At 42.4% G+C, this 13,901-nt stretch overlaps 1 protein-coding gene across 1 annotated transcript; it reads right to left on the bottom strand.

Annotated features, from left to right (window-relative positions):
- Positions 1-6,384: 6,384 nt before the first annotated feature.
- Positions 6,385-8,104, bottom strand: LOC149700788 (sterile alpha motif domain-containing protein 3-like). The gene is made up of 8 exons (XM_089867268.1): positions 7,907-8,104; positions 7,726-7,819; positions 7,534-7,645; positions 7,468-7,475; positions 7,222-7,419; positions 6,980-7,160; positions 6,789-6,916; positions 6,385-6,660 (listed from the first exon to the last, which is right to left on the bottom strand). Exons 1-8 carry the CDS (start codon positions 8,002-8,004, stop codon positions 6,385-6,387), a joined length of 1,095 nt encoding a protein of 364 aa, XP_089723394.1. The 5' UTR covers positions 8,005-8,104.
- Between the last annotated feature and the right edge of the window lie 5,797 nt (positions 8,105-13,901).

The following is a 13,901-nucleotide window of genomic DNA, read 5'->3' as shown; positions in this document are numbered from 1 at the left end:
CGGTCCAAACCGCGAAAAGAGGCTATGGCCCAAAATCGTAAAAGAGGCCTGAGCCCATAACGAGACCACGCGCCGCGTAATAAATCTATGAAGACGTCATGGACGCTTTGGAACTCATGTGGCAATTCAGCCTCGAGCGCTCACCAACCGTTCATCAGAATGGACTCCTCTTGTAACGACCACGAAAAAAAAAATACTTCATACTTATAATTCCGTATTTACTTCTTGCCAAGCCCGTATGAATTATTACCCCTACACCTGGATAGCTAAACGCTACGAATCTATTCACGGTAAAGCACGGGTTTTCCCTCTAGAAATACCTTTTATATTGAAAACATGAACAAAATATTTTAAGAAGAATAAAATGACACTTTTTGGTTGGAATTCGAAAGGAGTAGTTGATTTTTGGGCTCTCTCCGAAAAGTCCCCTTACCCGTTCGGGTTTCTATATAACATAGCGTTATATAAATTGGCGCCCGAACAGAAAGTTTTTCGGCCTGTTTTTCGTTTGCTTTTGACCGATGGATCGGCCCTCTTTTTCACCGGGGAGGGGACTCCTCGTTCTTCGGAGACGCCGGCGGCTAACGTCGAAGATACCACGACACCTGATCCTCGTTCTTCTGAGACACCTGCAGCTAACGTCGAAGATCCCTCTACAGCTGACCCACACCGACATCAGTCTTCTTCGGACGGTTCAGATCAGTCAGAGGACGACACAGAAGCATACTCTCTAACGGATGCGTCCAATCTTCCAGAGCTTAATCAACTCATACGCGCGGATTTCGTAACTCGTGCTCGACTCTCTCGCGAGGAACGTGCCAAACGCGCCCATCTTGCTCAGGAAGAACGCGACGCTCGCGCCCGTCTTGTCCAAGAAGAACGAGAAACTCGGGAACGTTTCCAGTTGGAGCTTTTCCAACATTTCGAAGCCGTTCGTGCTCAAGAACGTGATGACGCACGCGCACGTCAAGAACAAGAAGATCGCCGCTGGAATTTTTTTTTTCGCCGACTCACTGAAGTATGTCCACAGCCGCCCACAACGCAAGAACACGACATCAGTCTAGAAAGGTCTGGCGCAACTGGGATGGATCCCCTACGTCGACCATCTTCAGAACCTTCGTCAGGTCAGTCTCGCTTGTCTTCCGTAGACCGTTCCAATAATGCACCTCCTCCAAATGCACCACACACCGTCCCGGAGCCACATGTTCCAGTTATTCCGTAACTTTTTCTCATGACGAATCCAGAAGTTCTCCCTGTTTTTGGGCTCGATAATTTCGTGACTGCTCGCGAATTCATGGATCGAGCACAAAACTGCCTTGACTCGGGCCTATGCACCCCAGATCAGTTATTACGCCAGGTCATATTTAATCTCCGTGGTTATGCAAATCCCAGGTAACCTCTTGGGCAGACTTCTTTCGTCGATTTAATAATTCGTTTGGGGACGAGAAACTCACTGACGATGTGCGACGACAACTCAAGCATAGAGAACAACAAACGGGGGAATCTACCAGAAGTTTCGCTTTAGACATAGCTGGACTTTGTCGCAAAATAGACCCTTTAGTCTCGGAAACTAAAGTTGTGAAAAAATTTGGACATCGCTTAACCCCCTAATCAAGGAAAAAATTACAATGACCTTGACTCCAAGTCTCACCGTGGAGGCTTTAGTTGCTGAGGGAACACGAGTGGAAACGTTAATGGAAGAGCAAAAATTTTACCTGTCTCGTATGGAGAGTGTTCCGAACCCTGAGGTTTCACAAAAAAAAATCCCACAAAGAACATTACAAACCCAGGAAAATCTCACTCGAAGTTACCAGATGATCGTCAGACGGCCCCCAAAGGTCCTGAAAGGAGGTACACACCGGAAACCACACCGCCACCTAATCCCAGCACGTCACATTTTCCGGGATCTTGCGGTTATTGTCACAAGTTCGGTCACAGTATAGTGGACTGCTATAGGCGCGCACGAAATAATGCGGCAACCGCGGGAAATCGTTCGCAAACGGAGCAACCGCGCAACTCTGTTCCTTATACGCGTAACACTACGGCCCCTCCGGCGACCAGTCAGCCTACTACGCGCACTTCGGAAAACGCATCGGGAAGACGGCAATAGTGGAGGAAACCGTCTTTCCAAATTGTTCTACTCCTCCAACGTTTTCACCGATTGCTACTGTAAGTTCTTCGAGACCTTCATTACCTGGTAAGGACACTTTTGTTGATATTCGCCTTGGGAACTCGTGGACGGGTAAGGCACTTTTAGACTGTGGTGCTTTGCGCGTTTCCCTCCTCTTATCAACTGTTTGGGACCAGATTGCGCATGAAGGACATCGATGTAACTCTTACGTAGAAACTCTCAAACCAGCAGACGAAAGTTATACCTTAAAACAACCATCCGTTCAGGTTAAAATTCCTGTTTATATTGACTCTAATATATTTGTAAATAACTTTCTTGTAGTAGACACGTTAAGTGCCCCATTTATTTTAGCGTCAGATTTTATACGATTACATAGGGTAATGTTATCTCCCCATACGGGAACGTATGCCTTGGTCGCTCCCGATGAGTCCGCACCCTTAGTTTGGAAACAATTCGCATCTCCTCCGAGCACACTTTCCCCATCGCTCGCTGACAATTACACAGCTGAAAAACCAGCGTCGGCTTTCAGTGTGGTTGATATTCCGGGATTGCTCGTCGAATTTCCAGACGTTCTCACAGATGTCCCTGGTAGAACGCAGCTCATAGCACATACGATAGATACGGGACAGGAAACTCCTCATCGCTCACTCCCTACCGTATTTTAACCGTTCGTGCCCGGGTTATCGCAGACAAGGTAGAAAAAATGTTACAAGACGGAGTCATAGAACCATCCCTATCTGAATGGAGTTCGCCAGTGGTTCTAGTACCAAAAGCCAAAGAAAGACATTTTCGCTTTTGTGTGGATTTCCGGGGACTCAACCGGAAAACAAAGAAGGATGCTTATCCCGTGCACATGTCAACCAAATCCTCGATACACTCCAGGGGTCAACAATTTTCTCCACCCTAGACATGAAGAGTGGTTTCTTGCAAATACCTCTAGCCCCAAAAGATAAATACAAACAGCCTTTGTTTGCGCTGAGGGCCTTTACCAGTTCACGGTCATGCCCTTTGGGCTAATGAATGCGCCAGCAACTTTTGCTCGGTGTATGAAAATTGCCTTAGGCGATAAAATGGGGTCCAGAAACAGGAAAATGGTAGAAAATTTCTTCGACGATATCGTTATCTTTTCACTGGTTCCAGAAGACCATTTGCAAGACATTCGCAACGTTCTTGAACGATTAAGAAAAGCAGGTCTCACTGTCAATCCGGACAGCTGTCATTTCGGACAATCAGAACTAAAGTTTCTCGGACACATCATCTCTTCTGATGGAATTCGAATGGATCCGGAGAAAACTCGAGCAGTTATGGACTACCCCACACCGCGAAACGTAAACGATCTGTCTCGGTTTCTCGGGTTAGCTGGATGGTACCGGCGTTTTATCAGTAACTTCGCAAAAATAGCCGAACCACTCAACAGCCTTCGTAGAAAAGACGTTCCTTGGATATGGTTCGATGCCTGTCGGGAATCATTTCAAATTCTCAAGGAGAAGCTTACCAGCGCGCCAATTCTCGGCTATCCTAATTTTGAACTTCCCTTCGTCATTCGCACTGATGCCAGTCAGATAGGACTCGGAGCGGTTTTAGTTCAAGAAGTTGATGGTAAAGAGAAAGTTATCGCTTTTGGGAGTTACACATTGTCTCCAGCCGAAAAGCACTACAGTGCCACAGAATTGGAACTCCTTGCAGTCATATGGGCGTTAGAGAAATGGCGGGAGTACAGACTGTTAAAGAAGTCTTTGCACGTTGCATTTTTCGCACATATTTTACTATATTTCAAAAACTATTAGAGCTAGCGCTCTGGAATAAAGTGCGTTATAAAAGTTTTGCATTCCTCTTTCATATTTTACCCGTTCCACAGTTGTCCTTTGCATACTTATACCAGAATCCGGAAATGTCAAAATTATCAACTTTGAAAATATTTGATTCTCGAGGATATAATTGCGATTTTCGGATTCCTTGGGGTCGATTCATATTTGAAAAGTTTTCACCAAATTCAATTCGGATGAATAGGTCACGAGTAATCAGCCTTTATTCAAAATCTGGCAAACTTGGTTAGTGGCGATAATTCATAATCGAGTATCGAATGTTTGTCGTAATAATGCTTGTTAGATGTTATGGCACCTTATGGGTATATATTTGATTGGTCTTGTGGCGCAATACTTTGAAACAAATCAGACATTCATTAAAGGGATGGTGAAGTGGAAAATAAAGTATTTTTTTATTGATTTTTCCATAAGACAGTGAAACATCCAAGAAATAACACCGAACGATTTTTAAACTACGATTAGTTTGAAATTTCATGAATAGTTTTAAATAAGGACCTCCGACCAATCGCGTAGCGCCCTGCCTTTTTATAAACAATTTTCTCTTGGCACGCTCCGTGTTGAATAAATTTATCGCGAGACTTGAAAAAATTTGCGCGATGTGACAATTCTGGCGCGAGACATGGAGCGTGCCACGAGAATTTTGTTAACAAAAAAGCACGGCGTTAAGCGATTGGTAGGAGTTCCTTTTTTGAAACTATTCTTAAAATCTTAGCCTAATTTGAATATTAAAATCAATGGGAGGTATTTCCTGAATTTTTCATTATGCATACTGGTCTCATGATTAGTAGAAGAATCAATAAAAAATCACTTTAATTTCCACTTCCCCCTCCCTTTAAGAGAAAACCCGCGTCTTTTGAAGGAGAGAAGCGGTTTGTAAATATTGTTATTTGGGCCATGATATCATAATATTTAGAACTCACAATAATTACGTTTGGGTCTCCAGACCGACTCATTGCAGCCTAGTGAAAATCTCATTCATGATGGCATATGCGCTTCACGAGATCCCTTCAAATAGACATATTCGACTATTCCATATAAGAAACAACTTCAGAGGAGATGGCTTCTATGCTAGGAACCTTCGCTACGCGATTGAGCTTCGCTAAACGGAGCCTGGGGTTGCCCATAGCCTCCCGCGTTTAGCGCAAATGTGACGCCATTGAAAGATTTTTATTTTAGAAGCAGAAATAGGGAACAGAGTAATCTGGGCGCGCCTCAAAGTCCCGGACCCCCTTCCTCGGGACTGTGGGATATGAAAGAAGAGGCTGGTCATAGCGACAAAGGTAAAAAGGAATTACTTATTTTTGGCCGTCCCAGTAAGCAACGTCATAAAAACCTAGTTTAAATGAGCCAATCTGAAATTTTAAACTATTTATTACGTGTTGGAAGGAGGGGCTCTATACTGGGCTATGAGTCGGACTGAATTAAACGCTAACCGTTCTCTATTCCTACCTCTAAAATTAAATCTATCTCTGTTGAGGCTTAATAATAAAGCCGACCGCAATTATTTCACAACTGACGTTCAAATGGAAAAGCCTAACAATTAAATGAAAAAATAACAGCTAACAGCTAAAACGAACCCGAACGGTAAACACTTGAAGTTGGTCTCTCTGCGCTGCTGGTCTGCAACTCCTTTCGTTTATTTTCTATGGCAAAATTACTAGCTTTGGGAGGTATTGGGATATTAGGCCATTTTGTGTTTTATGACTTTTATTGTGTACACAGTAAAAAAAAAATGTGTCTTTTCCAGACCTTAAGAGGTATTTTGCTTTGTATCCATAGGAGCCCCAAAAAAGGTATCGAAAAATACCTTCTCAATAAGGTTCTCAAAAAATACCTTCGAAATGAAGAACTTTTTGATACCTTAAGGTACTTCATAGTACTCTTTGAAGAATGAAATAAAACCACAATAAGCACGTTTAAGGCACTTTTAGATGATTGAAAAATACCTTTAAAGAGCTAGAAAATACCTCCCAAACGAAGGACTGTTTAACACCCCTTGAGGTACTTCATAGTACTCTTTGAAGAATGAAATAAAACCACAACAAGCACGTTTAAGGCACTTTTAGATGATTGAAAAATACCTTTAAAGAGCTAGAAAATACCTCCCAAACGAAGGACTGTTTAACACCCCTTGAGGTACTTCACAGTACTCTTTGAAGATGGAAATAAATCCACAATAAGATGATTGAAAAATACTTTGTATGAACCATAAAATACCCCTCAAATGAAGACCTTTTTGAGACCCTTTGAGGACTGAAATACGGCCTGAGTAAGCACGTTTTAGACCAAAACTAATGATCCAATACTACCCGTACCGGAGCAATTTTGTGGAACAACACAGGGAATTAAAAATAATTCCGAAAATATACTACAAATTATAACTAAGTCACAGATTATCCCCGAAGTATATTTTTATTAAAATAACTACTACAATAGCTTGTTTAGAACATTTTTAACGGCATTAGATATTTTCTTTGACCCAGGCTCTATGCAGAAAACAATCTTTTGGAGAAACTCCAACGTTTTAACCAGCTCAGCTGGATACTGAACCCCAAACACATAGTATGAAGCCATCAGTAAGCATAGTCCATTTACAGTGCTTGTTGCTTTTATTGCAACAGTTTCGATCATCAGTTTAATTGGCTGTGATAAAAATCCATCTTCTTCTATGCTAAGAACTGCGTTTTCATGTTTTTCTCTATTCTGTAACAATAAATATTGAAAGATTAGTTAGCCTATATACGAAATTCCTAGGCCCTGGTTCGGGAAATCATAAAATATCGGATTTAAGATTTCAGACAATGCTGGCTGCATAACAGGGGAAAGGAAACGTAACTGCGAGTCTTATGAACCAGGGATTTATTACTGTAAAGTCTTACATAGTTGAAAGTGAAAAGAAGGTCCGGGTTTTCTTTGAATAAGAGCGGCAATAGCACTAAGCATGCGCTTAGCTCCATTTCTAAAACGATATTAAACATTAGTTAATTATGGGTATATATAGTAAACGATAAAAAAACGTTACCTATTATTTCAGCGTCATTTATATAATCTTTTCGAGCCTCCATCTGGTCATTTAATTTCTTGCAAAGGGCAGAACTTTTAGTTAGTGCTAAAATTCTGGGAACAAGGGGTTGCAGGTATGCCCAAATCTTTTTCTCTGGCTTAATATCCCCCTTCAAAATTCTGGCGAAATCTTTTAAAATCTGGAAAAATTTTGGAGTAAGGCTATACGTTCTACTTTAAATTTAATTTGTTAACACAAACCTCTTTCCCACAATTTAAATTTGGAAAGCTTTCCAAGGTTTCCGGAACAGAATTTGTTTCGTTGCATTTTTGCCGATAATGGAGGGTTCTTAACATTTTTTCGTCCAAAATGGCCTCGTTTGGCTTGGTGTTTTTGGCCTCACTGCATATCACCTTGATATATGCCTCTATCGAGGTTGGATCCTCCAAAAAGTCATCCTGAAAAAGATGATTAGTTTAGATAAACCAAGTGTAAAAGATAATTACGCATACAGCTAGTTCAGTTCGGTTAATTTTTTTCTTTTTGGGAACAGGCACTTCATCTTTATCCACAGGTTTTCTTTTGTTGTTCGTATGTTTTTTTTGCCTCTTGAACACATCGTAGGTGCGTCAAAGGTTTTCTATTCCTTTTGAATTTTGACTTTAACGATGAGAGCCAGGTAGACTATTTTGAATATTAATAAATACTTGTTTCGTTTGCCACCAAAATATATTTTATTAATGGTGTTCAGGATAAGTACTTACGTATTCAGGGCCCAGCTTGCACCTGCAGACCAAAAATCGGTGTTGTTTAACGAGAGCAGTGCACACTCTCACATACTCATCGTGAGTTGGATACCTATAATAAAATATTCAATTTTAACTCAGCAAAACGTTTTTTGAACTATTTCATATTCATTTCATTTCTCCTTTGATTTACACCTACATTGTGTATCTTGTCATATCCTCAAAGAGAAGTCTGACAATTGTTGATGAATTACTTGTGTGAAACACAAGGCTGTTTTTTTCTTTGATTAGTTCCATTATGTTATGGGGTAAAGCGGGAACTTTGTATCCAAGAGGAATTCTTTTTTCGCTCTCACACACAGTTTCATCTTCTTCAAATATTATTGGCGCTGATAAATTTGCTCTGTAAATTATTTGGATATTTGAATTATATTCCAATGATGCAAATTTAATTTTTGATTGGTTGCTCACGTTGATGTTGAAGGTACTGCTAATGGAGCTGCATTGGGGTTGGTTTTAGCTTCTTTCTTCTCGCCAAGAATATTGAGCTCGGAGCCGTCCGGTGGACTATCTTCATCATCACTCTCGATGTCAATAAACTTCTTCCATTTTGTCGAAAGTACTTGGATTCCTTTGAAATCCATAATTTTAAAGGATTTTTTAATCTTTGTCGATAGATTATCGATGGTGAATGGTTCGTCAATGGTTACTTCTTTCGTACGGTCATCGTATGTTACGCAATAACTGCGAGTAGCCTTATAACCAAATAAAAATGCATTAAAACAAGGACTATATAATAATGCTTGCTGCTAATTATTTACGTTTATAACATTGGTACGAGTATTACTGACAAATACTGTATTTCAAGCTGATAAACAGTTTGGAATTAACAAGGTATGAGTTCATTATGGTGAAGTCAATGACTTCCAGAGCTTTGAATCTTGCACTTCATAAGCATTGAAATGTCTTGAATATGAAATAGCAGTGAAGATTTTCCCACATATTACCCACACATCATTTATTTTCAAAATACGTGCAATTTTCATAAAAACTGGTATATGTTCGCCATGTACTAAGGCAGTTGTCAAAAATGTTGTCATTTTATATGCCACTGATTTTAACTTAATTTCATTAGCTTTAAAGACGATCATTTTCTCTCTTTCGACATTTAAATAAGAGCATTTTCTAATTTCTCCCTTTAAGTCGTATGGTAAGTGTTATAATAGGCCTAACGCAATAATAGACCTTAGATAAAAAACCAATGTTAGATAAGGAACGGCTATATAAACTAGGCCCGCAGTGTCGAGGTCACTCTTATCATGTTAGACTAAACTTAAATAAAGTGCTTATGTTTTAAACTACTAGTTGACTGATCTCAATCTACAACATGGTGATAGAGGTGGGATATGACCACACCCTAGCCTGACTACTTGTAAATCGCAACATTCCACAACAAGCACCAATTAAAGCCCTAGCATGACTTCATTTAAGAGTCCCGCCCAGTTCGTACCAGGTGCCAACCCAGCAGCAAGCTGGCGTGAATACAAGGAAGGCTACGAAATCTATGCCATCGCAGCGAAATTAGCCGAGGAGGACATCGCAACACAACGAGCCACATTCTTGCACATCCTAGGACCGGCAGGACGTCGGATTTACAATACTTTACCTATCATCGAAATAAACGACGCAAGGACAGTAGCGACCAAAGCCCAAGACTGCGAGTTGACACCACTCACAGACTCTCTCATTACAACACTCATCGTAGTCGGAATTCGAAATGACACTTTACGAAAGGAGCTCCTCTCCAAGGCAAATCTAACATTGAATGTTGCTGTAGCGGCCTGTCAAGCAGAAGAAACTTCCTCTCTTCACGCAGTAGCCATGAACTCGTCAACACCTCGAACCACATTTCACTCGGAAAGGCCGGGCATTGACGCGCTGAAGAGACAAAAATTCCTTAAACAACAGAGTCACGACCATGAAAGAGCTTCCAGACCACGCAGTTACCACTACCAAACCCAACACGGGAGTTCCACGCAGACTCACAACTTCCAGCGGCAAAGGTCACCTGCCGATAAAAGTACCACTACGGAGTCCATCGCACGTCATCACTGCTTATTCCGGTCACACCGTCCCGATCGCCGGTATAATAGACGCACCATGTACATCTTATAAATCATGCATTACGCACCCATTCTACGTCACCACGGAGGAAAGAACCCCAATACTGGGAGCGGCCGCAGCATTTCAACTAGGCCTAATCGAGCACCACCGGAACCACCTTGGACCACCACCACAAGTAATAAACGCTTTAGACACATCGCAAGGGCAATCCAGCAGCGATCGAGAGCCAGCCATCACGCCAGAAGACATCATTCAACAATATCACACGGTATTCGGTAACATAGGAAAAATCCCAGGGAAGCACACCATACAACTAAAGCCAAACGCAACACCTTCAGCTGCGACAGCCCACCGAATTCCTTTCGCCCTTCTAAAACCAGTCAAGGCGGAACTGGATCGAATGCTACAACACGGGGTGATAGTTCCTGTCACGGAGGCAAGCGACTGGGTTCACCCAATGGTGGTTGTTCCCAAAACTGAAGCACCTGAAAATGCACAAGATGTACGAATCTGCATAGACCCACGGCGACTAAACAAGGTCATCAAACGTAATCCGTTTCCCATTCCTACAACGCAGGAAATATTCGCCGAGCTAAGTGGCGCCAAAGTATTCACGGTATTAGACGTTCAAAGTGCATTCTGGCAAATTCAACTCGATGAATATAGCTCAAAGCTTTGCACCTTTGCTACACCGGAAGGTCAATTTCGTTTTAAACGGCTACCGATGGGAATCTCGACTGGATCGGAGATCTGTCAAGCAGTAATGCGTCGCATCTACCCAAAAGCTGAATTTCCGGAAGTTCACATATCGACGGATGACTTCCTTATTGCAACTCCGGATATGGCCACCCACACAGACTCTTTGATACGGATCCTAGACCGAGCCTTGATATCAGGGCTGTCCTTCAGTCGCAAGAAGTTACAACTGGCTGTTTCCAGAACACAATATGTTGGCCACATACTAAGTCCCGACGGAGTCACAGTAGATCCCCACAAAGTGCGGGCCATCACATCCCTACCACCGCCACCAAACAAAGCCGCTCTACAAAGCTTCTTAGGAATGGTGAATTACATCATCAAGTTTATACCCAACGCCAACGAAGACACGGCCCCGCTGAGAGCACTACTGAAGAAGGAAGCTGTATTCAAATGGGAACCAACGCACCAAGTTCATTACGATCGCTTGAAGGACCTAGCATCAACAGCTCCAGTACTTGCGTTCTTTAACCCAGAGAAACAGATCACACTCTCAGTCGATGCAAGCCAGCACGGGGTAGGTGCGGTCCTTTTACAGGACGGACACCCAATTGAATACGCGTCCACGTCGTTCACACCCACGCAAACCAGATATGCACAAATAGAGAAGGAAATGCTGGCCATAGTGTATGCCTGTGAACACTTTCATCACTACGTAACAGGAGCCCGAATAACAGTACAAACAGATCACAACCCATTAATCGGACTGGTACAGAAGCCTCTACACATCATATCGCCACGATTGCAAAGATTATTGATGCGCCTATTTCGGTACCAGATCAACTTAACCTACGTACCTGGAAAACAGCTACTGATAGCCGACATGCTCTCAAGGGCACCCCAGAAAGACACAAAGATAAACACCGATAACCTAGAAGGACCTCATACCGCTGTGCACGCTATCGCCGCGCTTCCGGAACACATCCAAGCCCGGTACCAACAGGCATCACGTAACGATCCTACGATACAATCGGTTATGGAGTTTGCGCATCGAGGCTGGCCTAAACAACACAAGTCTCTTCCATCCGAACTGAAGTCCTTCTGGCAATACCAGGATGAGCTAAGCGTAGACAACGGTCTAGCCTTTCGTGGTACACGTCTGGTCATACCCAAGGCAATGCAGAAGGAAATAATGGGAAAGCTACACGCAACACATCAAGGGATCAATTCTTGCATAGCGAAAGCGAGACTCAACGTATTCTGGCCCAACATCACGCAAGACCTAACCAACTTCATCCGCACCTGTCCAACCTGCGCAAAACGCGAGCGAGCAAACCCACCAATGATAATGGAACCACATCCATTACCAAAGTTGCCTTGGGAGACGGCAGGAACGGATCTTTTCAAAATTGGCTCTCGAAACTACATCATACTAGTGGACTACTTTTCACAGTTCATCGAGGCTAAGGAGCTAATAAATACCACCACCCAATCCGTAATAGAATTCTTAAAACCACACTTTGCCAGACACGGCCCACCGCAACGCTTAATTTCCGACAACGGACCACCTTTCAACGCAGCTACGTTCCGAAACTTCATGGACGATTGGGGCGTGAAACACGTCACTTCTTCCCCGTACTATCCTCAATCAAACGGACTCACTGAAAGGAGCATCCAAACCCTGAAAAACTCCATAATCAAAGCCAAGGAGTCCGGGAAAGACTTATCAAACGTACTTCTAGAATATCGTACGACTCCAAAAAGCAATCGACCATCTCCCGCAGAGCTCACCATGGGCCGCAAAATAAGAACGCCACTCACAGTGACCAACAAAGTACTGGAACCAAACTATCCACTACGAAACGAAAGGGCAGCTATCGCCAAACAACCAGAAGACATGGTCACACGATTTAACACAAAACAAGCATCAACATCAAAACAATTAAAACCGTTCTTACCAGGACAGGCCATCTACTACCAAGCGGGTCAACGGAATTGGATCCCTGCGAGAGTCCTAAACACAGGCCCCGAACCAAGGTCATATCAAATAAAGACAGAAAGGGGTCAAACATTCAGACGTACAAGAGTCCATCTTCGAGAGGATCATAGACAAATCCCTTCATGCTTAAATCAAGCCATTCCGGAACTCCATAGACAAGCAGAGGATACGGATAGCACTCCAAGAGCCATCTCAAAAATAGGGCCCCTAACAGGACGTCAATCGAGGACCAAGTCAATTTCGAGCAACGAAAATCGAGCAACTACATCCCCAAACAGCCAAATACCCGAGGTTCCAAGACCAGCAACGACATTCCAAAAATCCCCTGGATTACCACCTGCGTTCACCAGCCAAATGCGAGAAGCGCCAGGGATAGCAACGACACAACGAAAGGCCACTCTCCAGGAATTGCCTGAGCTACCACCTGCATTCAGACCCAGACGGTCGCCCGAACATCCGGAAGCGGCCATGGCAGTTCAGGAAGCAAACACGAAAAGGAGTGGACCCACAACAAGAAGTGGCAGACCGCTTATACCACCTAAACGATATAGGCCAGAAGATTACAACACCGACTCCAAACAAGTTAAAAAATTCTTATTAACATAATCGCGCTACTATACTATAATATTATAACTACAAAGGCTTAACGTTAAAAAAAAAATAATAATAATAATAATTTACGTACTACAGTTATTATATTGTAAACTAATTGTTAAGGAAAAGAAAGATGTTATAATAGGCCTAACGCAATAATAGACCTTAGATAAAAAACCAATGTTAGATAAGGAACGGCTATATAAACTAGGCCCGCAGTGTCGAGGTCACTCTTATCATGTTAGACTAAACTTAAATAAAGTGCTTATGTTTTAAACTACTAGTTGACTGATCTCAATCTACAACAGTAAGCTTGAAAACAACACTAGTTTTACACATTTTTCAAGATATTCATTTTCAATTCCATTTTTCCCACTTAAATCGTAACATTGGGCATACTGATGACGTACCGCTAAAGTTTTCGCGATATTTGTAAAATTTTTCCCTCTACTTGCCATTATCTTGAGGTTTTGGTGCTTTGCTTCAAACCTAATGCAGGATAGTCTTCTTAATGGGCCATACTTTAAGGTTAACCGAGGATAGTGAACTAAATAGTGGACTTTGGGGGTAAACTTTGTTGGGGCAAGTTCGTTTAATTTTTGCTAAATCTGCTCAATTAAGTCACTGGCCATAGGCAGCCAATATCTCTCAATCACTGGGGCCACTAGAATGTCAACTATTTGCCTTAGATTTAGGTACAATTTCCAATAGGCATTCTGTTCGGGAACATGTTCCCCAAACAGAAATGGAAAAAGATAAAATAAACAAGCTTTCTGAGAAG

This window comes from Phalangium opilio, unplaced genomic scaffold (assembly GCF_054372755.1).
Source record: "Phalangium opilio isolate 3A_F unplaced genomic scaffold, DU_Popi_V2 ptg000019l_1, whole genome shotgun sequence".
Taxonomy (NCBI): Eukaryota; Metazoa; Arthropoda; class Arachnida; order Opiliones; family Phalangiidae; genus Phalangium; species Phalangium opilio.
Note: the sequence above shows the minus strand (reverse complement) of the source record. Positions and strands in the feature narration are given on the sequence as shown.

Coding starts and splice junctions, on each gene's coding strand:
- LOC149700788 (XM_089867268.1), bottom strand. CDS start 8,004: ATGGAACTAATCAAAGAAAAAAACAGCCTTGTGTTTCACACAAGTAAT. Junction 7,646..7,725: donor GCAAGCTGGGCCCTGAATAC/GTAAGTACTTAT, acceptor TATTCAAAATAG/TCTACCTGGCTCTCATCGTT. Junction 6,917..6,979: donor AAATGACGCTGAAATAATAG/GTAACGTTTTTT, acceptor ATATCGTTTTAG/AAATGGAGCTAAGCGCATGC.